Source organism: Nymphaea colorata, chromosome 13, assembly GCF_008831285.2.
Source record: "Nymphaea colorata isolate Beijing-Zhang1983 chromosome 13, ASM883128v2, whole genome shotgun sequence".
Taxonomy (NCBI): domain Eukaryota; kingdom Viridiplantae; phylum Streptophyta; class Magnoliopsida; order Nymphaeales; family Nymphaeaceae; genus Nymphaea; species Nymphaea colorata.
In genome coordinates, this window is record NC_045150.1 from 16,625,177 (window position 1) to 16,651,027 (window position 25,851).

The window sequence follows — 25,851 nt, forward strand, 5'->3', positions numbered from 1 at the left end:
AGTTCATTAAACAAAAATGACAGGGTTGAGGCTTGATCGATTTGCTGTCATGTGCATAGTTATAGTAACTACCAAACTAAAAGTAAAGAAATAAAATGCATACACGTATATAGAAATAAATATGTGAATGTGAGTGTGTTCGATGATTTTTCCTTTTTAAAAAGTTGTGTAGTTCTTACTAGAATTCTCAAGACCGTTATGTCAACAAACGGAACTTGTAAACAACACTATTATACATACACATGTGCACAACACACACACTCTCTCTTCCCCAAATCATCATTCCAAGTGAATTATGTGAATTGTCCTCCTCTATCCAGTTGGATAGGGTTTCAAGTCGTTTGCTGACTTAGAAACGAAAGGCCTAAACAGCCTTGTTCATCAAAACTGTACGATAACTTACTGCTCCATCTTTCGGGCTGGTCAATCTTCCTAAAATAAGTTTAACATTTAAATTAATTCTAAGTTCTTTTTTTATTTTTATATTGCCCATAGCCGCTGATATGGGTCGATTGGCCACATATTATATGCCGATCTTTGCCCGACCTTCAAACATCTGGGGACCTGCCGACTAAGGGCAGGCATCGTAACAGGTGACTGTCGGTATCCACCTCAACTTGGGTCCAGGCTCGGGCCCTAAATTCGGGTGTCGGGCCAGTCCGAATTGACCCGACACCTTATTTATAACATGATTTATTTAAAAATATGTACTTTAATATATATATATATATATATATATATATATATATATATATATATATATATATATATATATATAGGTAAATTTGGATATCAGTTCAGAATTTTTTATCAAACTGGTTTGGAGTTGGCTCGTTCATCCATGTTTAGGCTGATATAGATTAAAATAGACCTATATCGCCCATAGACCTGTGTTGTGAATATCAGTGCAGGTTGGCAGTAGAGCTGCGCATGGAGCCCAAGCCCAGCCTGCCTGGTCCGATAATATATATATATATATATATATATATAGTATCAATCTTTCAATGAAACATGCTAAAAATGAAAAGCGAAACAATATCTTTGCTAAGTATCAATTGGACTTCAAACTAAGTCCCAAGAGACATACATATGATGCTTGCTTTTCTTAGTAATGAATAACAAAGACATCATATTCTATTATGGTATTGCCATTAGTAAGGTTGAGAAAGAGAGTCTTGGCAAGTGCATAGCCGCGTGCCAGTCTAAAAAGCCCGGTTCCACCAACCACCGGCAATTCTCTCACTCCATCGAATGCATCGCTTCTCCCCATTATGCTGAGGCTGCTCCCCTTATACTTCCCCTCCAAGAACACATAGTTGACTGCCGTGACCATGCTCATGCCCTTGTCCTCCACAAATGCATACAGACCTTGAGCCCTTCCTAGCAGCTTCGAGTTAAGTTCAGGCCCCTGGGTCAGCGGATCATTCATTATGAAAACTGAGCCGAACCCGGGTTCAGCCATAAGTCCGGCGACAGGCATAACGGTTGGGATAGGGCCACAGATCATATTGTGGACGTAGAAGTGGAGGGGGGTGACCTTTTCTTTGAGCATGTGGGTAGCTGGTGGGAGCAAGCTTCCTTTATAACCAGGATCATTAGGATCAGTGGCTTCCACAAGGATTAGGACAAGGAACAGGCAGGTCAGGGCCACAGGCCTAAGAAGTGAATTCATTTTACCCTGAGAGAGAAAGAGAGACAGAGAGGTGGGCGATCCATGGAGATACTGTAGTATACATTTATATGTGCTTGGAGAAGCATCATGAACCGCAACGCCTGTAGTCTGTACATAATAAAACTGTTCATCAACTTTTCGTTGGGATTATAATACACTGTTCTGTGGAGCACTAGTCTTTTCATGACCATATTATATAGACGTTATTGTATGTAAAATAGTGATTCATATGCAGCACTAGCCTTTTCATGACGATCTTAATTATGTAGACGTTGTTGTATCTAAAATAGTGATTGATATATATGCAGCACTAGTACTCTTTTCATGACCATCTTATATAGACATTGTTGTATGTAAAATAGTGATTTATACAATTAAAACCATTGAGTCATGACAAGAATATTGGCTGTAACCCTGACAACCTTGGTTTTCTCCTGTGTAGTTAATTAAATGCAGTTGAAAGCATTAGGGGACATTTGATTACTCTGTATTTGAAATCCATGGATCCATGGTTCGTCAGACTTAAGATCTACACTTAAAGAGTCTTATTTTACTGGTTTGCATTAAAAAAAAATCAGATTTAAGATCAGAAAGGAAGGAGAAGGTCAGATCTTAAAATCTACAAGTTACTTTCAAATCTTGAGAATCTCAAATCCGAGGCTGTCAAACGCCCCAAGTAATGACAAGATGGTTACAACAAGAGAGTGGAGCCTGGCATGTGTTAGACCCACATGAGACCGCATAAGGATACTTTTGTCATTTCAAGAGAGTTTTCCTTTCCAATTTTGCTCTTACAAGGGGCTTTTCTCTTTCCTCAGTTAATGGCATTTTAGTCATTTCTAGCTCTGAACGCACAGTCGTGTATTTAAGACTTTTTCAAGGAAGGCGGTGAGTTTCTAAATCTAATCAGTCAGCAAAAGAGGCCTTTGTGGATATGATTAAATGAACTAACATTTTTATTTTTAAAGTGGGAAACCATTTTAAGAATTAAAAACAAACTTAAATATACGAATGATAAAAAAAAAAAGTCACTTGTCCTCATTGAATTGGACCATACATTAAATTGGGGTATAGTTTAATTTCATTTATGTAGGCCAATTCAGGTTGATTTTGACATCACTGGATCATTTAAGCTTGTCAGTAGCGACTTGACGAAGATAAGAGTTCAATGCTTGGTACATTTCTTTCTGAGATAAACTAGAATTTTTTTTATATTGATTTAAAAATTAGAAAAACAAAAACTTATGTTGAAACTTTATGGTATCAGCAAGAAGCCCATAGAATACATATCGGCCAATACTGTTCGATATAAAGCCGCAGTGGTCCCTCTTTGAGATTGAGATGAGTGGAAGGGAATCACACATATAAGAAATCCATTACAAGTGAGAGGCTGAACCCCTCCATTACAAAACACCATTGATAAGGCTGCACACGAGAGTTTGAGTTGGCCAAGCTCGAGCTCGACTCGACTATACAAAGTCGAGCTCGACCTCGACTCGCTTTAACTCGTTTAGTTTATGAATGAAGGAACGTGAACAATTGAAATGATGATCAGTTCTTGGAAAAAAAAAAAGAAGTTACCTTTCGAAAGAACGATTTATTAGCAGTGTCTGTTTTTAGATTATGAGAAAAATGGAAAAAGAGAAAAAATGAATGAGTAAGACAACTCTGGAAATGAAGGGAAATTTTGCATACAAGGAGAAATTTAAACCAGCAGAACGACACCTTTGGAAGCAATTAAGATCTCAATATTTTTCCCTTTCTAAGATTTCTGCCAAAATAAAAAATAGAAAAACGATTAATAAGAGGATGAAGTCAAGGATTTGTTTGAAAGCACAAAGAGGATGTTCAAAACTTTGACCCCCATAGGACAGGTGCGTTAGCATATACCATCGGGCGTCAGGGAGAGGGTGGTGGTGGGCCAGTGGCGGTGGCAAAGAAGGAAAAGGAGGAGGAAATGCAGACGGTGGTGCTGTCGTTCCGTGCTTGTGTAGGCCGTGCGGTGGTGAGCGTGTGAGGATGAGGTCAAGAGAGTTTAAGAGAGAGTGAGACAAAGAAAGAGTGCATGAAAAAGAGGAGAGCATACCTGATACCAATGGCAGTCTGGCCAGACGGTGGAGCTGGTGGTTAGATGCCGAATGCCGGACGGTGGAGATGGTATGCGGCGGACCGGCGGAGTTGTGGAGAGGACTGAGGTCTCAGGATGATCGACGGAAGAGAGAGACACCAAAGAATCGAAAGGGGAAAAGAAAAATGACCGACCAATTTTTACCCTAAACAAGTGAACCGGTTCGGGTAAGTTGGTGTATCGGTTTTCAAGATTTAACCGGTTTTATAAAAACGAGTCGACTCGAGTATAAATGAGTCGAGTTCTTAAAACTCGAACTCGACTCGTTTACTTATTCGAGTATCGTTGTAAGCTCGAACTCAACTCATTTATAAACGAGTCGAACTCAAGCCGAGTTTAATCAAGAGAGTTCGAGTCGAGTCCGAGTTGCTGGCTCCTTTTGAGAAAAACACCATACCCTTTCCAATAAAAGGACCAAAGGAAACTTATTTTTATAAAGGGAACACTCAGTTTTAAAAAAAAAAAACGATTTTTTTATTGGTTATGCAATTTGGGATTAGAGTACCTTTATTATAAAAAGATTGACCAAGAATTTAAAAAAAAATATTATGGAGATCTCACTAAAAAACGTGAAATTGCAAAACATATCCTCTTAAAAAATAAGAGCAGGTTATTATATATTAATTTAAAGGAAGAGATCGGTGCCTGAGATCGTCTCTTTTTCTTAAACAAACTAATTGAACTTTGTGCCAACATTGTAACATAACGGTATTGTAGCTGAATCGGTTTGTTCACCAATTAACACAACATGTTGACCGATGCGTATCGTTAAATACAGTTCGATCTTATGAATTTCAAAAAGAGGTTAGGGAAAAAGAATTGACAGTTGAAGAACAGCCAGAATTTCAGGACGACTGAAGAGAAATTAACTCTGCTGGTTGCTTTGAAAATGTTTTACTATTATAGAACAAAACCAGCGCATCATATATACTTCTATTTTCCTCACGACTGAAGAACACCAGTTCACTAGAAAGACTAAGAGATAACAGCAAGTACTGCAACAGCTAGAAGATGAACCACAAAATACAGACGACTTCATGAACTAAACCGGCCTTGTTGCTTAAGAATTAAGATCAAGGCCTACGAAAAATACATAGAGACAAAAAAGGAGCTTTTGATGCATGGTTTAACATTCTCTACTTAATTTATTCCAGCTAGAGCTCTGCTGCAGCTTCTTCCAAGTCCTAACAGCAGTAAGCAGAAGGCGAGACATGTTCTAGTAATGAATGACCACAACATTATACTCAACAACCGCAGTTTGACGAGTGAAGGAATGAGTCCTCGCTATTGCATAGCCGCGAGCGAGACGGAAGGTGCCGGTTCCTCCGACCACCGGCATCTCCCTCACCTTGTGAAAAACAGCATTCCTTCCCAGTATACTAAGGGTGCTTCCTTTGTGCTCTCCGTCCAGAAACACGCAATCAACCGCCATGAGCAGGCTCAATTCTTGCAGGCTCGACAAGGCATAGAGTCCTTGAGCTCTGCCTATCAATTTCGAAGTCGGGTCTGGGCCTTCCGTCAGGGGGTCGTCCATCATCCTGATAAGGCCAAACTGGGTGGCTGAAGCGTTTGCTGTCGGCGCAGCTCTGGTTATGGACACTGCAGTTTGGTTCTGCCCACTGACTGTGTCGTGGAAGTAGAAATGAAGGTGGCTTACTCTCTGTGCGCCCAGAGATTTGGGTGCTTGAAGGTCTTTCCGGAACCAGCTGCCTCTTTTGGCAGCAGCAAACTGGAGACTAATAAGGGTGAAGAAGATAAGAAAGAGTGCAGCATTTCTAAGTAGCTTGACCATTATGCCTGTGAGGTTTGGTGTTGCTAAGAATACTGCCTACTATGGCTTTTACTTATACAGTCTCTTGCTCTCTCTCTCCCTCTCTCAACGAGTACATAGACACATATATAAAATATGAATTGGAAAAAGTTAGGTCATTAACTTACTTCATTACAAGATATAATACCTCACAGGAAAAAAAAGGGAATGGTAGCCATAACCGTGCCCACTGATTGTGGAACTGGAAAATCAAGTCTCACTGGACTCAATTATGTAAACATTAAAGAGTGGGCTTGATGCAGGGAGGCTGTTTCTTCGTGCGAAGCCAAGTCCTTATATCCGATTTCCTTTCTTTTGTTGTCTCCATAGATAGTTCCTTTCTTTTGTTGTCTCCATAGATAGGTAGCTGCGTTGGGTAGGTTCGCCCAGTTCCATGCGATACCGAAACTTGGGTTTCGGTTTGGCCTACCATTAAAACTCAAGTTTGAGTTCAACCCCATTAAATAAAAAATCATTTTTTATAAAAAATAATATTTAAATATAATTAATTATAATAAACTATTATATTTATATAAAAAAAATAATGAAATAAATATAAAAAAATATCAAACCCACTAAAACTTATTGGTCACATTCTAATAAATTAGCGAACCCGGTACCCAACATTATGTAGCTGGGCTCCCTCTCTTCCATCGTATCTTATCAGTACGCAAACGATAACGTAAGAGATTGAGGAGCTTTTACTCCTTTTTACACGCAACAATGCACAAGGAAACGGAGACAGTGGCATTTCTTTTTTTTTTAAAAAAAAAGCTATGTATAATTTAGTCTTTTAATATTTTCATAATTTCCATTTTATCTTTTCAAAAGTCTTCCTTTTCAGCACACAATTTTGAGCACACAATCTTGTGTTGAAAGACTAAGGTGGAGGGCTCCTCCACGACTTGGGTCGAGTGGTCTATTTCCTTGATCTCTGATAAGAAGTTGACTTTTTCAAAGAAGGCTATGAGTTTCTAAATCTAGTCAGTCAGCAAAAGAGGCCTTTGTGGATATGATTAAATGAATTAAGATTTTTATTTTTAAGGTGGAAAACCATTTTAAGGAAAAAAAAAACTTAAATATACGAAAGATAAAAAAAATATGTCACTTGTCCTCATTGAATTGGACCTCATTAAATTGGGGTATAGTTTAATTTGATTTATATGGGCCAACAGGTTGATTTTGAGGGCGGATCATTTAAGCTTGTCAGTAGAGTTGAATGCTTGGTACTTTTTTTTTTGAGATAAAATAAATTTTTTTTTAACCAATGTTGTCAGGAAAGGTAAAGGAGCCCTCGCGGTTTGTATGTCTAGTTAGGCACGGGCCGACATTACCTCACTTTTCTTTCAAAATGTCAAAAAAATAATATAAAATATTTTATATTGATTTGAAGTGAAAAGCTTGTTTGGGGTTAGGCCCCCTACCTTTATTCCAACAAAATCGATATTTATAAGGGAAGGCAAAAAAGAACCTTAATGCTATACATAATCAAAGGATTTACCCAACCCTTCACCCAAAAAACCAAAATTAAACAAAGCACATGAGTTATACCTATACATTGAGAGCAGCAAAATAGTCATGTTCCATGATCATGTGGCCCAGAGCAACTGTAGCATCACCCTGTTTTACAAAAATCCTATTCCCCGTCCAACCTGCATTAGTCCTCCTACCTTCAATCGTCTGCCTTATTTTCCTCACCCACTCTTTGATTGGGGAGACTATAATATAGTCTCCACCATAATTCTTATGAGAAACTTATGTCAGCAAATGCCCATACAATACATATCGGTCAATACGCTTCAATATACAGCGGCATTGACAGCATTGCTCTTTCCAACATTTGCCAATTGTAAATTATGTTTCAATGTCAACATTGTCAACTTAATTAGTTCTTGGAATGTAGTAGACTCATCCATCTGCCCATCGACCACCATCTTAATTTAGTTAAGCTAATATTAATTTGAACTTAGTTTCAATTTAGTTAACATTAATTAAAACGTAGTTACAACTTTGTACTTCTACCCTGTTATTTTTCCTTCCATGAAAACCATAGGCAGTTGGGCAGAGCCCAGATTCTTTTTAGGGACAGACTAAACAGTCCAACCTCGGATTCGGATAGGACCAAACTGAACCCAAATTTAAAAAATACATTGCACAAGTAAAATTTTTTAACTTTTTCAATGTATTTTTTTTTTCAATTAATTGAGGTGGGCCCCCTCCCTGGCCTATGTGCCTAGAGACCCATTAATTGGAATAGAAGAAAACACTTTTTTGATATATAGATAGATGTGCATAGAGACCCAGTAATTGGAATGGAAGAAAACACTTTTTTGATTTATAAATAGACGTGCCTAGAGACCCAGTAATTGGAATAAAAGAAAACACTTTTTTGATATATAGATAGATGAATGAATATCACATATCTGTACGGTTGTTTTTTTTTTAAAAAAACGTAGTTTAGGATTATCCTGTCATAGTAATTTTCTATAAAGTCCACTACTGAACGCACCGGAAGTATAATTTATAATATGTCAATTTATAGGCACTTTTAGCAACATGGTCATGAAACTCCGAACAAGTATGAATACCATTGAAGGCATTTGTCGGGGGATGGCCGGATGGTAGTGATCATACTTGTGGAAACATTTTATATATTTAAAGAGGAAATATGACACTTCCAAAAGCTCAAGAAATAAACCATTATTTTTTGCTCCATTTCTTGTCAACCTTTAAATCATAATTTTTAACCACAATTTGTTTCTCATGTTAAAGCTTTGCATTTTGACCCATTTTTCTACATGTATGAGTAGGAATGTCAACCGAGCTGAAAATCAGATATCAGGGCGCCCATACACCCATAAAAAATTCGTATTTCATATTTGGTACTTCAGGTAAACTTTTCTCATTCACATATTGGCGCTGTTTAAAAGTTTGAAGTTTTATAACTAGTGCCATTAAGTCGGATTTTCTGGCTCCGCTCCTACCAGATATACCCCTTTACCATATCCAATTTAATTCGATATTTATATATTTAGATTTGACTTTGGGTCTGAATGTGGATTTAAAAATGTTTATATTATATCCAAATCCAAAATTTAAATTTAAAATCCAAATATAGTCGGAATCCTACTTTTATATTCAAAACCCTAAATGAAAAGGAGACACTCAAATCACTTCTCAGCTTCGGCAGCTGCATCAGTTCTATCTTGGACAGCAGCATCAATCTTATCTTTGCCAATGGCAGCAGTTTCATCTTTTTCTATGACAGCAACACAATGATTACCCTTTTTATCCTTTCTCAAACTGGAGGTCCGTTGGAAAGTTCAAGCTTGTTGTAAAAAGCGATCAACTCATCGTTTACCAGTGTGATTCGGTAGGCTCACATTCATTTCATGACGTTTTTATTTAACTGGATCAAGTGCATGCTTTGGTGAAGAAGGCGGCGGATCTTTTTGGTCATCAAACAATCTTCCTAAAGTGATTGGTTTATTAATTACACGGCTTTACATAAATTGAAGACCGCCATCGGGCTTATCGTTGATGATGGTATCATGACCTTTATTTATAAATGATGTTACAATTATTCACCGCCTATAATCAAGGGGCTGGATTTCACTGCTTATAATCAAGTGGCAAGAATCCAGAGTAGTCTATTTAGTGCCGTTATTGCCTTTACCTTCCGAGCATGTACACCAACTATTGCATTTACTGCTAGCATGTTATTATGAAACACTTTGTTCATATGCGTCCAGATGCTCCATATGATTAAGGGTGAACAATGGGCCACGTACCTGATGGGCAGTTGGTACTCTGCTCGTAATGGAATGGGCTTGGACTAGTTATTTAACACTTGAGCCAGCCCAATAAAGAAACTCGTCCAGTTGGGCTGGCCCAAGTCAGGTATTGGGGACCCTCTTTGCTCGATGTATATTTTTAAAACTCATTTCCCTATATATATATATATATATATATATATATATATATATATATATATATATATTTTGCTCTCTTTCACTCTATATATATATTGGCTCACTTAGAAACTCTTGCTGCATCTCTTGTGACTCTCTTAGAAACTCTTCATTTGTCACGGATGACATCCTTAGAAACTTTTGCCACGTCCTCAAGGGTTTTTGAGATATTAAAATATAAAATGTTAAGTGTTTCAAGTGTAGGTGGACATCAAACCAGATACTCAAAAGGCATAAAGTTAACGATCAAGCTCAGCATGAAAACTAAGCAGAATAGGTTTGGGCCACTGACGAAGACTTTGAACCAGCCCGAGTCTGGCTTTGTTGAGCCTTGGGCCTACCAGGCCCGGCCCGATGCTCAGCCTTTCGTATGATCATAGGGAAACAAAGTGTCCAACATCATCACGTCCAGTTTCTACGATGATTAGGGTAGTTGGTTAAGTTAGGATTTGACCAATGATTAACCCAAAGCAAAACAGATTAGAGAAAATATTCAATCCAAGGAAGTAAAATCAATTGGCTGCGATGTCTAATAAAATGAAAAGTTATTGCTGAAAGTCTTTAGCCATTTGGGCGTTAACGATACTTTATGGTGCTTTTAGTAAAGTTTGTGACGGTTTCAGCATTGCTTTGCCACCAATGATAGTAATGTAAAATAAGGCTTACAACACGCAACATTTATATATAAAAGAGAAGCAAACTTCGATTCAATTGCAAATTTCTCTTTCATAATGCCTAGGTGTATGGTTGCATAGAAAACACTAGCAATGGGGCACCAATATACAAGTTAAAGCTAGCATAACACCATTTCGATTCATTGGAACAACTTGATGAATTTAGTCGATCCTTTTAGGAAGCCTTAATGACCAAAGATAGAACCTATCCAATTTTCGCAGCGAGATGGTTGGCTGTTCACGGACTAGCTGTACCTTTCTTTTTTTTTTTCCTTGGGGTCAATATCAGCAATGCAGGCATCATTCCAAGACACCAATGGTAGGCATAGTACCCTGGGGGTTGGGGGAAAGATGATCACTTCTACTCTTAGCTGGACGGTAGGATAATGATCCTCCTACTAAACTGGAATATAGATCGACAAAAGTTTCAAGATGTACTAAGAGACTTTAGGTAACTTCAAACTGTGTGATTCAGGCCAACCGTGGCAACATTCAAATCCCGGGTTCGGCAACTTAATTTATTGAATCAACACCAACTTGACAAAATGCAAGTCCATAAACATCACCTAAGACCAGAACCTCCTGAAACTAATGATTGGCATAAAGGAAACCATAAACAGCTTGACAAAATGGATCATGAGAGCCAAAAGGAAAATCAGAACTTTGCCGAAGATGATCATTGAAAGAAGGAAAGTTATTTTCACCAAATTTATTCTATCAACGGTAGGCAATTAATCTAAAGTTAAACCATGTGAGTATATTTTATCACGAATGGCAAACTCATTCTTGATAGAAAATTCATTCTTGGGGTTCAGGCTTTTTACGCATTCAATTGTTACTAACTTCTCCATAGCTTTTTTTTTCCATGCGTGGCACATTGTGGTTATCCCCCTTATGAGGTCATTTATGTTATATATTTTGTCATGAAAATAGACCCTAGTCCAAAAACTAATGTGGAGAGTACACAGTGGTCTCCCCCACTCAGGCTAAGAGCACTTGCCCGGCATTGTAAAACCCACATATTGATATTTCACCTCGAGTGCCTATGCTTGTTAACCTTAGGCAGGGATTTGATGCTTACAGGAATCAAACAAGCTACTAATTTTTTTGAGCCATTAACCCGATCAGCTAAGCTAAGTTCCTTCCAACATTCCAAATTGGCATGCTCAAAGTGACTCTCCTTGGGGTATCCAAGTTGTTAAGTTGAAATAAAAGAGGATAACTTATAAAGTTAGTTTAAAGAAGGATATCAAAAAAAAAAAAAAAAAATCTATACCGGTGAAATGGGGCGCCGTAATATCGCCGTTGTCTGTTGGAAAAGGATATAGCAGTGATTTTATCATCACCGGTATATGTCATTTATAGCGGTGAAATTACCACTGGTATAAAGTGACCGCTATATATGTATATATATCATTTATACCGGCGAGAATTATCACTGATATAGATCCTGATGTAAGTTACCACTGGTTACCCTACACCAGTGATTTTTACCATCGCTACAAATATGTTGTTTTTCACCGCCATTGAATTTCCTAATTAAAAAAAAAACATATTGCATATAATGTAAATTTTCATATTTTTTTTACATGATAATGCTTGAAAATTTTCAGAAAAGCCTGCGGTGATTAATACTCATAGCTACCTAAAAAGCTTGAGTTCAACTATTCATATGAATATCCAATCACTGGGCATTTTAGATTGAAAACAACACAAATTGGCAACAATGATTTGAAAGCAGAGATGCATTCTGCAATCCCAACATGGCATCTACAAAGAAGCTTATGGCATTAACTGAACTAATGTTTATCTTAGTTACATGATGCAAAGGCTGCCAAACTTCAATTAAATCGAATATTGCTTATGAGATGGACAATTTAGGGGCAAACATTCATATAGACACAAGAAAATGATCAACCAAGTTGGGCATCAGATGGTACTTACAAGAGCTTTATAAAGATGTATAGGCACAAATTTAGGAGCCAAACAATTAATTCACATATTTGGAGCCAATTCTGATGAGAGTGCCTGAAAATAACACTATTTGAATATTACGTATTGTTTGAACACTAAACAAGTCATGCCTTTAACACAAAGAACCAATACATTCTTAGTAAACAATGCAAATTTGGTATTGTTTGAAATATAAAAGTTAGAACTGCAATTGCAGTAATAGAACACAAGTTCATCGCAAGAAAAATCACAATCGCCAAACTATTTTCTCAAATTGACTGCAAGAACATCCTAATAAGTATACGTGTGAGACAAACATTAGTTTCAGCAAAGAAATAGCTAACCTGCTCTCTCCATTCACATGACAATCCCATGTGAAACTGAAAAAAAAGTTATGCAACTTACAAGTGTCTGAACCACTTATTGAACCTAGTATTGCAAAAGATCTTGCCCAAGCATCATTCTCCACATCATCATTACTCCACACAACTAATCATTATATTTCATGCACCATTTAAATCAAACTGATGAACAAATGTATATTGTGAGGCTATCCAATCTAAATAGATATATAGACAAATAGGTCATGTGAAAGCCTCAGATTATTCTGCATAACGATCTTATGGAAAGCAATTATTTATCTAAAAAAAAGCATTCCGTCTAATTAGGCAAACTAAAGGATGGATACACCAATTTAACTAGATATGTTTGGTTAATTGAAGATAGAAGAAAAAAATACAATTGTTGTCAAAGGCAACTAGAAAAGAAATGCAATACAGATACCAACATGACTGAATTTTTTTCATACTCACTTTTATAGTTCCTAGACAGTATAAGACAAAAGTATTTCTGGTGTTAGGTTTTTCTATGAATAAGTTGCATTTTATGAGTTACAAATCTTATGATCACAATAATAGAGCACATATGGTCTTGTTGCATTTTCACTCTTGAACTCAACCTTCATCTCTCTTTGGTACTATGAGTAGCAAATGAAAAACCCATAACAGGAAGAATAGAGATTTTCAATTGTACTTTCACTGTCGCCCATCACTATATAAATTTAATAATGTTGAATAGAGATGTAAATTTTTCATTAAGAGATCAAATTATATTTTTAAAATTTTAATAAAAGTTAAAATATATTTTTTTAAAACTTTTATATAAAATAAATAATTTTTTTTAATTTGCACGTAAATTAAAAAACATTTTTTGAAAGAAAGGGCCCACTATGCCTGTACAGACCTACCCACGAGAAGGCCGAGAGCCACAGTTGACGGCGCCGAAACCAGTTGGGCAGCGTCGGCCGGCCAGGTCCTTAACATGTGGAGCCGCAAGTGAGTTAATGCCTAAGGAGGTTGACTTGGTTACTTGTGGTGCAAGTGAGGGAGGAGCCGGTGGAGCATTACGGGTTAGACACGAGCAACAAAGAGCAGATCAAAAGGGCGAAGAAGGATTTATATTCGGTTTAGATCGAATCGGTCATGAGTCTAGTCCAAACCTAGGTCACTCGGGGTAGCCTAAGACTAGGCCTGGGCGTCAGGCCGGATCAAAATTTTTTGTTATCGGGCTGAACTTGAGTGAGCCCGGCCCGGCCCAACGGCCCGTTAGGTCAATCCTCCCGCACGCTCCCCTTGTTTCGCATTTTCCATTGAGGAGGGAGGCAGAGCCGCTGCGCCGCAGAGACCGTGTGCCCGCTAGTATGCCACCATCTCCACAGTCCATACCCAACCAGTCCGCTACCGCCACCGTCTCCTCTCCACCACTGGGCCACCGTCGCCCTTTCGCCGCACCGCCACCGTCTCCTTCGTGGTGGTAGCAAGGCGATTTGGTGAAAATAGGACACGACGCTGAAAAGAGTTCCTCCTGCCGTACCTTTTTCTTGTCGATTCCTTCTTGTCACAGCGAGAAGGAGGCTAGGACGAACGCCACAGAAGGTCCTAGGTTGGGAGGCGATCTTCCACATGGTGGTGGGGCAGAAAAACGAGAACAAAGGAACAGGAAGCTGCGGCGGAGGCGGTCGGTCGACTGGTTGGTCGTCGTGATTGTGGGAAATCCTAACGCAAGAAGGGGAAAACCAAACCCCTCTTGCTGGTTCCGGTTTTCTTTGAAGATCGGAGGGAACTCCACCGCCGGACGAATGAGGTGAACAGGAAGGAGAGCTCGTGGGGAACTGTGGCGTCGGAACCTGCATGAGGAAGACGATCTCTTCTCCCTCATCGTGCTGGTTTTGGGTTGGGAAATGGGCCGGGCTGGGCCTGATTTTTGGTGGACCAGGCCCGGTACTCGGCCCGACCTGACAATAATTGGGCCGGGCCTAAGCTTCAGGCCCGACGGGTCGGGCCCAAGCTTCAAGCCCGACGGGCTAAGTCTTAGAGGTTCGGCTCGACCCGACCTGACCTGATGCCCACCCCTACCTAGGACCGAGCCTAGGTAGGTTACGGGCTAAGCCATCGCGGAAAGGCCAAAAGACTTATTTCCTTGATGTGTGTTTACCCTTACCTAGGACTGAGCCTAGGTGGGTTACGGGCTAAGCCATTGCAGAAAGGCCAAAAGACTTATTTACTTTATGTGTGTTTGAACTTACGAGACCTATCGTGTTGGGACATTTTGCTTTCGCACTTTGCTTTGAGTTTGGTGTGCGTCTCGGTTTAGTTCACTTAAGGAATCAGGACGGTGTAGGAACTATAAATATTATCATGTACTTTGTTTTTTTTCTTATGCTCGAAGTTGAAAGGAATTCATTTTCAGCATCACAATCTCTTCTCGTCTTGCTCTCGCACCTCCGTCTTCTTTCGTCTAACCCGCACTTCGTTCATCTTTGGCACCAGTCGGAAATCATCATCTCGGCTTAATCTTCTTCCTCTCAACCCCGAAGTCTTTTTCTCTTTTCATCTCGCTCAGCCAACGGTTTCAACGGTAGAAGGTCTTGGGTTGCTCCTCCATAGCAGTCGTGGTGTCTTTTCCCACACAAATCTCCAAAAGTAAAGCAACACGACGCGTAAGGTGCATTCTCCCCAAACCAGCCGGGAGTTTAGAGACTAACACACAACCTGAAAGGCTGCCTAGGCATCGGAAATCCATCTCGGATCGCCGGCTTCTCCAAGGTTGCAAATCGACTTTCGAACACCCAAGAATAGGCAAGTACGTGATTTCGTTTGGTTAAGCATTTGGGTTCAATAGGAAGAAGGAGAATCAGCTTCGAGTTAAGGCCTAAGGATCCGGTTGATTCCTCGGCATCCCCGAGAGATCGCCCTTGTCCGTCGGCTGGAAGTCACCACATTCTCCATGAAAATATCCCTTTTCCTTGGCCAAACGAGGTCTGGACATGTCCACCAGTTGGGCGTTCAAATTCATGGAGGAATAGGTCGGAATCGAGAGCTTGTCATCTCGGGTTTGGGCCTATTCGAGTCGCCGGAAAACGGCCACATTTCGATGGACAAAATGCTAGATCTGGGTGTGTTCTTGGTGCAAAAGCAACACCAAAAGGATTGCCCCAACATTAGCTTTCTTCCAAGTGTATTTTGGTGAACATCGGCGCCACGTTGAGGTAGTACTAGTCTCGGCCGGAATTCACCGTATTCCAGCCGCCGCAGCTACTATTCCGGCCATATTCCAGTCACCGGAAAAGTGTTCCAATCTTGCCCTTGCGTTAAGCTTTTAATCAATAAAAGGAATTAATTAATGCAAGGGTAAAGTCGTTTAAAGGAGTTAGCGATTAGGGTTGAGTGTCTCTAGCAGCCGGCCCTTAGCGCCCCTTCCTTAGCCGTTTCCACTACTTCCGGCAAGGAGTGCCGGTTTCATCTCGACCGTCTACATTGCCACGTGTTGCATATCTGCCAACACGTGCCAGCCAGGTCACCCACCTTTCAAAAGCGTAACGCCAGCTCCCCGCCTGTTTCCTACGTTTTAGGACTTCGGCACCACTCTCGGGCGCCACCTCATCCACTTTCCCTCTTTAGCGCGCCACCTGCCCTTCACGCGCCCACCTCTTCAGGAAACCCTAGAGCCGCCACTCCCATCGCCGACCTTTTAAGGAAACCGTCGCCACATTACCATCGGTTTCCTTCTCCACACCTCGCCATTATCTCCACCGTTTTAGGAAAGAACATCTCTTAACGCCAAGTGTCCCTAACGCCCAACGTCTACCTCCTTCCATAACGGTAGCCGCTACCTTCCCAAAAGTCACTCCCTTGCCTCTTCGGAGTCAAAACCTAATGATCAACTAGCCTAGCTTAGACTGAGCTCAACCCAAGCTAGTTCGAGCTCAGTCAAACTTGACCTAAGCCTAACCCACTGAACCTAGCTCGAGTTAACCCAAACCGAGCCTACTCCACTTGAACCTAACTTACCTAGCTCGGTTCATTTGATCTCATCTAACCCACCTGAGCCTACGTCTAGGACCTTCTTACCTATGAAGGCATCGAGAGTAAGAAGGCTAGGAACCAACCTAGCACCCTTTGCTTCACTTAACTTAACCCGAACCCATAGCCGCATCAAGTCCTGATCGCCGACACTTGTCTTCCATCGCTAGCCCGTCGCCATTCTCGCCGACACTTGTCTTCCATCGCTAGCCCGTCGCCATTCTCGCCGACATCGTCGTTGTTATCCTCATCGCCCGCGGCGAGGAGGGCCGCGCCTTTGCCAACCTTCGTCGTCCCTGCTCACCAGGAGGGTCGAGTCTGTCCTTGCCTTCGGCCGCACCTATCGCTGTCCCACGCAGGTCTCTCGCCTGCAACTGCGGTAGTCTCTTGCGCTTAGAAGAGCCGTCTTTGTCGGCAGCAGTTCTTGCCTCTCAGCCAGGCGGCCCGAGACTTCGCTGTCCACCGTCGTCCTCTACCATAGTTTGGTTAGGAGGGCCGAGCCCTTGTCGTCCACCTTCCCCATCCCTCGACCAGGTGGGCCGAGGCTTCCTAGTTCTCAGTCCTTCACCTCTCGGCCAGGAGGGCCAAACCTTCACTCCACCGTAGCTGAGATACATCGTGGGGCGGTTTTCCGCTGGCATTTCCCCTGTGTCACTTGCAGTTAGCCGAGACTCCCTCGGCCCGGTAATCGCTTCACCCCCTTGTAGTTTCGGAGCAGTAGTTTTTGCATCTTTGTTCCTGGCGTAAGCCACTACTACCCTGCGTGGTTCCTCTGACGCTCTCGGCCAAGGACACAACCGCATGGCAGCCAGCCACCTAAGGTATTTGGGTGTGGTTTGCTCGTTAGCTGTGGTTTGCATGTTTTGTCGTGTGATTGTGAGTGAGTTGTGTGTGTTATACTTGTATCGCTTCCAAAGTACGGGCATCATAAATGTATAAAACTGTGCCAGACCTTTTCGATGACTTCAATCACCAATGTCATACACTAGCATCGACAGTTGAAGGGCCATTGGGCCCTGATGGGACCCCGGGTCGGACCGCCTAAACTAGCTGCCGAATGCCGAACTCCCTTCCCAAGGATCTCTTGAGATAGACGCGGAACACAATTAATGGAGACTTATACAACTCGATGCCCGCCGGACATGCAACCCCGGCTAAAATTTTTCCCCTAGGACGTGTAAACTGAATGGTTTCCCGTAAACCCCAAAGGCCAACTCCTAACTAGACGCAAGGAGGGAAGAGGCTAGTACAACCGATGCGATACAAATAAGCACGCGCATCACATTCACAAGCCAAACCATTCAAGCATGCCTAGTCGAGCAAACCACGCCCGTAACCGCTAGGTGGTCAAGCAGCCCGTAGGTGTGTCTTCGGCACTCGTGCCTAAGAGGACCTCGGTCGGCCGCAACGCCTTCAAAGGCGGGCTCAAACAAAATACACCCGATTCCCCGCTATATAGGGGGAAAGTGTCACCAACCTTCCCGGAGCTAGTCCGGGGTCACGCCTTGACCAAAAAGACCGGGTCAAGGCACTCAGCAATCAGCCCACTTTGTCATGTGGGTTGAGCCTCAAGCTCGGCTGGAAGGAAGAACGCGCGAGACCTGGTTCGGTTCTCCTTTGCGCAGTCCTGTCTCAGCTTTGCACAGCCGCTAGAGTGGACGTCTTCTTCCGAACGGCCCTTGTTACAGCAACTCGGGTGAACATGGGAAGGTTCGGCTGGCAACTCCAAGACAGCCACTGAGAACAGCCGTGAAGAAGAAGTCTGAACGGAGCGTCAAGGGGAGGAGTGCAGCAGCGTCTCCTCGAGCAGGGAACAAAGGTGCCGAGTCTCTGCTCAGGACAACAAGTGCTCGGGTTCTGGTTCGGCCATTGGCTCTGTCAACAGAATGGTTTTCTCAGCAACTCCAGCAGCTTCGCCAGAGGGTGTCTCCTTCTCAGGTATGCACAACAGCATCAACCGAGGACAGGGAATCTGTCTGTGAACCTCCACTCTGCTCGGGAAGGAAGGAAACTCGACAGCAATGCTCCCACCGATCAACAGAAACCTTCAGACCCCTGTTCTCTCTGAAACCTGCGTCTTTTGGTTTGAAAGAAGCTCTGGTCGTCGCGTCTCCTCCACGGCAACACCAGCAAACTCGAGACGGACGAGAGAAGGGGGTCTGTCCCGGCTCAGAGCGTGAGGGAGGAGGACTGTGCAGCTGCTCGCCCGATCAACGAAACCCCAGCTATCGGGTCTCCTTTCCACCGTCTTCAGCAGAGCCTTAACGCCTTCTCCTCAGGATCACAGCAAGGAGCTAGTCACAGCAGGGATTATCAACAATAAGGAAAGCACAAGTGAGAGGGGAGAGGAATGCACCAGGCGGGGTGGTTGTCCCAAAGAAAACTCGTTCGGGAAAGCTTGAGGCAGAGCCTCTGTTCAAGCAGTCGTTCGAGGGTTTTGGCTACGAGCGAACGACGTCTACCAGGAAGTGGCAGTGATGTCCAGCTGATTCTCGTTGATCTGTTGCTGTTCAGAGGGCACCAGCACGCTCAGAGGAAGGATGAACACCAGGGAGATGAAGCACGACGCCGTGGAAGCTCAGTTCGTTGAGGAGAAGACTACCCGAACTTGGATTACATAGTTTCTGGAAACAGGTCACCCGCCAGACCTTGGCTGCTTCAAAAAATCTCCAAAATTCGTAGGGAGCTCCAAAAATGCTGAAATTTGGCTGAGAGGAAGCCAACATCCAGGGGATTATACGCCCCAAAAATGGAGGCCAACCAAGCATTGCAGGTCCAAGTCGTTGAGCCCTGAAGTTCGTCAAAAAATCTGCATTGCCCAGGAACAGCATTTCTGTTTTCTCAGCAGAATCCGACCTTCCGAACTTCAAATCGGACAAACCACGAGAAATCTCGCCATGAAAGAGTATGGATGGAAAGATAATTAAAAAACGAAGAGTTCTAGAGTTAAAACATCACCAGATTCGCAGGGAATCCCAAGATAGAGCCGGATCTTGGGTTGCAGCGGTGACAGGCGACGAAACTCAGAAATCACCGCCGATTTCCGCCAGATTCCGTTCGGGATCTCTCACGCCACCATCCACCGTCAGATCTTCACGAAACTTGGTGGGTTGAAGCGCACGGATGTTAGGAAGAGAATGGCACCGGAGTTGTGATGATCTGACAGTCGGATCTCCGGGAAAGTTGCCAGAAACCGGAAGAGGTCGGCGGCGGAGCTTGTCAGGAACCAGCCGGCGTGTTCTTGCTTTTCCGGCATCGATTCTCCACCAAATCCGAAAGTTCCAAAAACAAACTTGTAGCTGACTTCGAGGGGAATGCCGTGGAAGCAAAAGAACCAAAAGATCTCGCCGATTTGGAGTCCGATCGAGGAGAAAGAAGCGTCGACTTGCTGAGGCCTGCACGCTTTCTATTCTGCCCGAAACTTCTCCTTATCGCAGAAATCTGTCGTTGAGGAAGACCAGAAGCTAGAACGGTCGTCTAGACGCGTTCTCCTTGGCTTGCCAAGCCCACCCTCTCGGTTTGGTCGTGGTCACCAAACCGGCGATGGGTTCGCAGTTCGTGTGAGTTGGGGACGACGACGGAGGTTGAAGAGCCCGCCGGTTCTTCAAACCTGTGAGCTCCCGGTAGAGAAACACTAGAGGAGGTTGAGAAGAGGGGAAGATCACCACCGTGATCTTCGGTTTCAGAGAAAGAGCTTCAACAAGCCCTCGGGTGAAGAGGAGTTGCAGACGAGAGGAGGAAGAAGGAGGCGGCGCCTGAAGACGCTTCTCTCATTCAAAAACATTACTCAAAATCCATTACATAACTTACCCTAGCACTGTAGCATTATCTATTTACATTGTAGCGCTTACCGGGACGGTCTAAGTCTAGTCCCGGGTCGGCGCATGAACCGGGTCGATACACCAACGTATCGAGCTAAACTCTTAGAACTAGGAACCGGTATCAGAAAACCGATTCGTTACAAAAATCGAGCCGTCTCGGTCTGTCTCAGTCACTGAACCGGTTCGGTCTGAAGGGTGGATCCTGATCCACGGATCTGCTCTGTCGCTCCTGCTCCAAGACCTGCTCCGAATCTGACTGAATCTGGATCAATTGTTCGGGTCTGGATCTCCTGTATCGAATCCATGGTCAAACCTGGTCTGCTGCGCACCTCTGGTTAAACCTGTCTAGGCTCTGGTCAACGGACCGCGGGGCTCGGTCAAATGGAACGAACTGGGCTCGGTGGTGCTGAGATGAGCTCGAGGGATAACCTCCCTAGCCTTTCTAAAGGCATCTAGAACACGAACCATAGCCTCACAATGAATCTCGGCAGGGGCTGGGCAAGCCTGTCGGCAGAAAATAACCTCCTTGTGATTTTCGACAGGGGCTAGACGGTGACTGCGGCAATCCTGCGTCGCTCGGCGGTCTCGCCCTTGCCCGGCTGGCCTTTCGGCATTCGGCGTGCGGCAGCGCTCGGCGCGGCCTGGCACGCGGCGGCTCCCTGTCTTGGCTGGCCAGGCAGCGTCGTCTGCCCTGCTCGGCGCCTGTCTCCTCTGCGGCCGACGCTGTCGGCCGTCTGTTCAGCAGTCGTTCGAGGGTTTTGGCTGCGAGCGAACGACGTCTACCAGGAAGTGGCAGTGATGTCCAGCTGATTCTCATCGATCCGTTGCTGTTCAGAGGGCACCAGCACGCTCAGAGGAAGGATCAACACCAGGGAGATGAAGCACGATGCCGTGGAAGCTCAGTTCGTCAAGGAGTAGACCACCCGAACTTGGATTACACAGTTTCTGGAAACAGGTGACGCGCCAGACCTTTGCTGCTTAAAAAAATCCCCAAAATTCGTAGGGAGTTCCAAAAATGCTGAAATTTGGCTGAGAGGAAGCCAACATTAGGGGATTAGACGCCCCAAAAATGGAGGCCAACCGAGCACTGTTGGTCCAAGTCGTTGAGCCCTGAAGTTCGTCAGAAAATCTACTTCGCCCAGGAACAGCGTTTCTGTTTTCTCAGCAGAATCCGACCTTCCGAACATCAAATCGGACAAACCACGAGGAATCTCTCCATGAAACGGTATGGATGAAAAGATAATTAAAAAACAAAGAGTTCTAGAGTCAAAACATTACCAGATTCGCAGGGAATCCCAAGATAGAGCCGGATCTTGGGTCGCAGCGGTGACAGGTGGCGAAACTCAGAAATCGCCGCCTATTTCCACCAAATGCCGTCCGGGATCTTTCACGCCGCCATCCACCGTCGGATCTTCGCGAAACTTGATGGGTTGAAGCGCACGAATGTTAGAAAGAGAATGGCACCGGAGTTGTGATGATCTGACGGTCGGATCTCTAGGAAATTCGCCGGAAACAGGAAGAGGTCAGCGGCAGAGCTTGTCAGGAACCAGCCGGTGTGTTCTTGCTTTTCCGGCATCGATTCTCCACCAAATCCGAAAGTTCCAAAAGCAAACTTGTAGCTGACTTCGAGAAGAATGCCGTGGAAGCAAAAGACCCAAAAGATCTCGCCGATTTGGAGTCCGATCGAGGAGAAAGAAGCGTCGACTTGCTGAGGCCTGCACGCTTTCTATTCTGCCCGAAACTTCTCCTTATCGCAGAAATCTGTCGTTGAGGAAGACCAAAAGCTAGAACGGTCGTCTAGACGCATTCTCCTTGGCTCGCCAAGCCCACCCTCTCGGTTTGGTCGTGGTCACCAAACCGGCGATGGGTTCGCAGTTCGTGTGAGTTGGGGACGACGACGGAGGTTGAAGAGCCCGCCGGTTCTTCAAACCTGTGAGCTCCCGGTAGAGAAACACTAGAGGAGGTTGAGAAGAGGGGAAGATCACCACCGTGATCTTCGGTTTCAGAGAAAGAGCTTCAACAAGCCCTCGGGTGAAGAGGAGTTGCAGACGAGAGGAGGAAGAAGGAGGCGGCGCCTGAAGAGGCTTCTCTCATTCAAAAACATTACTCAAAATCCATTACATAACTTACCCTAGCACTGTAGCATTATCTATTTACATTGTAGCGCTTACCGGGACGGTCTAAGTCTAGTCCCGGGTCGGCGCATGAACCGGGTCGATACAACAACGTATCGAGCTAAACTCTTAGAACTAGGAACCGGTATCAGAAAACCGATTCGTTACAAAAATCGAGCCGTCTCGGTCTGTCTCAGTCACTGAACCGGTTCGGTCTGAAGGGTGGATCCTGATCCACGGATCTGCTCTGTCGCTCCTGCTCCAAGACCTGCTCCGAATCTGACTGAATCTGGATCAATTGTTCGGGTCTGGATCTCCTGTATCGAATCCATGGTCAAACCTGGTCCGCTGCGCACCTCTGGTTAAACCTGTCTGGGCTCTGGTCAACGGACCGTGGGGCTCGGTCAAATGGAACCAACTGGGCTCGGTGGTGCTGAGATGGGCTCGAGGGATAACCTCCCTAGCCTTTCTAAAGGCATCTAGAACACGAACCATAGCCTCACAATGAATCTCGGCAGGGGCTAGGAAAGCCTGTCGGCAGAAAATAACCTCCTTGTGATTTTCGACAGGGGCTAGACGGTGACTGCGGCAATCCTGCGTCGCTCGGCGGACTCGCCCTTGCCCGGCTGGCCTTTCGGCATTCGGCGTGCGGCAGCGCTCGGCTCGGCCTGGCACGCGGCGGCACCCTCTCTTGGCTGGCCAGGCAGCGTCGTCTGCCCTGCTCGGTGCCTGTCTCCTCTGCGGCCGACGCTGTCGGCCGTTTGTCCAGCAGTCGTTCGAGGGTTTTAGTTGCGACCGAACGACGTCTACCAGGAAGTGGCAGTGATGTCCAGCTGATTCTCGTCGATCCGTTGCTGTTCAGAGGGCACCAGCACGCTCAGAGGAAGGATCAACACCAGGGAGATGAAGCACGACGCCGTGGAAGCTCAGTTCGTCAAGGAGTAGACCACCCGAACTTGGATTACACAGTTTCTGGAAACAGGTCACCCGCCAGACCTTTGCTGCTTCAAAAAATCCCCAAAATTCGTAGGGAGCTCCAAAAATGCTGAAATTTGGCTGAGAGGAAGCCAACATCTAGGGGATTAGACGCCCCAAAAATGGAGGCCAACCGAGCAATGCTGGTCCAAGTCGTTGAGCCCTGAAGTTCGTCGTAAAATCTGCGTCGCCCAGGAACAGCGTTTCTGTTTTCTCAGCAGAATCCGACCTTCCGAACTTCAAATCGGACAAACCACGAGGAATCTCTCCATGAAACGGTATGGATGAAAAGATAATTAAAAAACGAAGAGTTCTAGAGTCAAAACATCACTAGATTCGCAGGGAATCCCAAGATAGAGCCGGATCTTGGGTCGCAGCGGTGACAGGCGGCGAAACTCAGAAATCGCCGCCTATTTCCGCCAAATGCCGTCCGGGATCTCTCACGCCGCCATCCACCGTCAGATCTTCGCGAAACTTGATGGGTTGAAGTGCACGAATGTTAGGAAGAGAATGGCACTGGAGTTGTAATGATCTGACGGTCGGATCTCTGGGAAATTCATCGGAAACAGGAAGAGGTCGGCGGCGGAGCTTGTCAGGAACCAGCCGGTGTGTTCTTGCTTTTCCGGCATCGATTCTCCACCAAATCCGAAAGTTCCAAAAGCAAACTTGTAGCTGACTTCGAGGAGAATGCCGTGGAAGCAAAAGAACCAAAAGATCTCGCCGATTTGGAGTCCGATCGAGGAGAAAGAAGCGTCGACTTGCTGAGGCCTGCACGCTTTCTATTCTGCCCGAAACTTCTCCTTATCGCAGAAATCTGTCGTTGAGGAAGACCAGAAGCTAGAACGGTCGTCTAGACGCGTTCTCCTTGGCTCGCCAAGCCCACCCTCTCGGTTTGGTCGTGGTCACCAAACCGGCGATGGGTTCGCAGTTCGTGTGAGTTGGGGACGACGACGGAGGTTGAAGAGCCCGCCGGTTCTTCAAACCTATGAGCTCCCGGTAGAGAAACACTAGAGGAGGTTGAGAAGAGGGGAAGATCACCACCGTGATCTTCGGTTTCAGAGAAAGAGCTTCAACAAGCCCTCGGGTGAAGAGGAGTTGCAGACGAGAGGAGGAAGAAGGAGGCGGCGCCAGAAGACGCTTCTCTCATTCAAAAACATTACTCAAAATCCATTACATAACTTACCCTAGCACTGTAGCATTATCTATTTGCACTGTAGCGCTTACCGGGACGGTCTAAGTCTAGTCCCGGGTCGGTGCATGAACCGGGTCGATACACCAACGTATCGAGCTAAACTCTTAGAACTAGGAACCGGTATCAGAAAACTGATTCGTTACAAAAATCGAGCCATCTCGGTCTGTCTCAGTCACTGAACCGGTTCGGTCTGAAGGGTGGATCCTGATCCACGGATCTGCTCTGTCGCTCCTGCTCCAGGACCTGCTCCGAATCTGACTGAATTTGGATCAACTGTTTGGGTCTGGATCTCCTGTATCGAATCCATGGTCAAACCTGGTCCGCTGCGCACCTCTGGTTAAACCTGTCTGGGCTCTGGTCAACGGACCGCGGGGCTCGGTCAAATGGAACGAACTGGGCTCGGTAGTGATCAGATGGGCTCGAGGGATAACCACCCTAGCCTTTCTAAAGGCATCTAGAACACGAACCATAGCCTCACAATGAATCTCGGCAGGGGCTGGGCAAGCCTGTCGGCAGAAAATAACCTACCTGTGATTTTCGACAGGGGCTAGATGGTGACTGCGGCAATCCTGCGTCGCTCGGCGGACTCGCCCTTGCCCGGCTGGCCTTTCGGCATTCGGCGTGCGGCAGCGCTCGGCGCGGCCTGGCACGCGGCGGCACCCTCTCTTGGCTGGCCAGGCAGCGTCGTCTGCCCTGCTCGGTGCCTGTCTCCTCTGCGGCCGACGCTGTCGGCCGTTTGTCCAGCAGTCGTTCGAGGGTTTTGGTTGCGACCGAACGACGTCTACCAGGAAGTGGCAGTGATGTCCAGCTGATTCTCGTCGATCCGTTGCTGTTCAGAGGGCACCAGCACGCTCAGAGGAAGGATCAACACCAGGGAGATGAAGCACGACGCCGTGGAAGCTCAGTTCGTCAAGGAGTAGACCACCCGAACTTGGATTACACAGTTTCTGGAAACAGGTGACCCGCCAGACCTTTGCTGCTTAAAAAATCCCCAAAATTCGTACGGAGCTCCAAAAATGCTGAAATTTGGCTGAGAGGAAGCCAACATTAGGGGATTAGACGCCCCAAAAATGGAGGCCAACCGAGCACTGTTGGTCGAAGTCGTTGAGCCCTGAAGTTCGTCGGAAAATCTACTTCGCCCAGGAACAGCGTTTCTGTTTTCTCAGCAGAATCCGACCTT

The 25,851-nt window shown here is 44.9% G+C and overlaps 2 protein-coding genes across 2 annotated transcripts; both read right to left on the reverse strand.

Annotated features, from left to right (window-relative positions):
• Positions 1-1,105: 1,105 nt before the first annotated feature.
• LOC116266725 (pterocarpan synthase 1-like) lies at positions 1,106-3,878 on the reverse strand. Its single transcript, XM_031648035.2, has 2 exons — positions 3,759-3,878; positions 1,106-1,780 (listed from the first exon to the last, which is right to left on the reverse strand). Exon 2 carries the CDS (start codon positions 1,670-1,672, stop codon positions 1,106-1,108), a length of 567 nt encoding a protein of 188 aa, XP_031503895.1. The 5' UTR covers positions 1,673-1,780; positions 3,759-3,878.
• Positions 3,879-4,721: 843 nt separating this feature from the next.
• Positions 4,722-5,672, reverse strand: LOC116267142 (dirigent protein 1-like). The gene has a single exon (XM_031648727.2). It carries the CDS (start codon positions 5,590-5,592, stop codon positions 5,017-5,019), a length of 576 nt encoding a protein of 191 aa, XP_031504587.1. The 5' UTR covers positions 5,593-5,672; the 3' UTR covers positions 4,722-5,016.
• Positions 5,673-25,851: the final 20,179 nt, after the last annotated feature.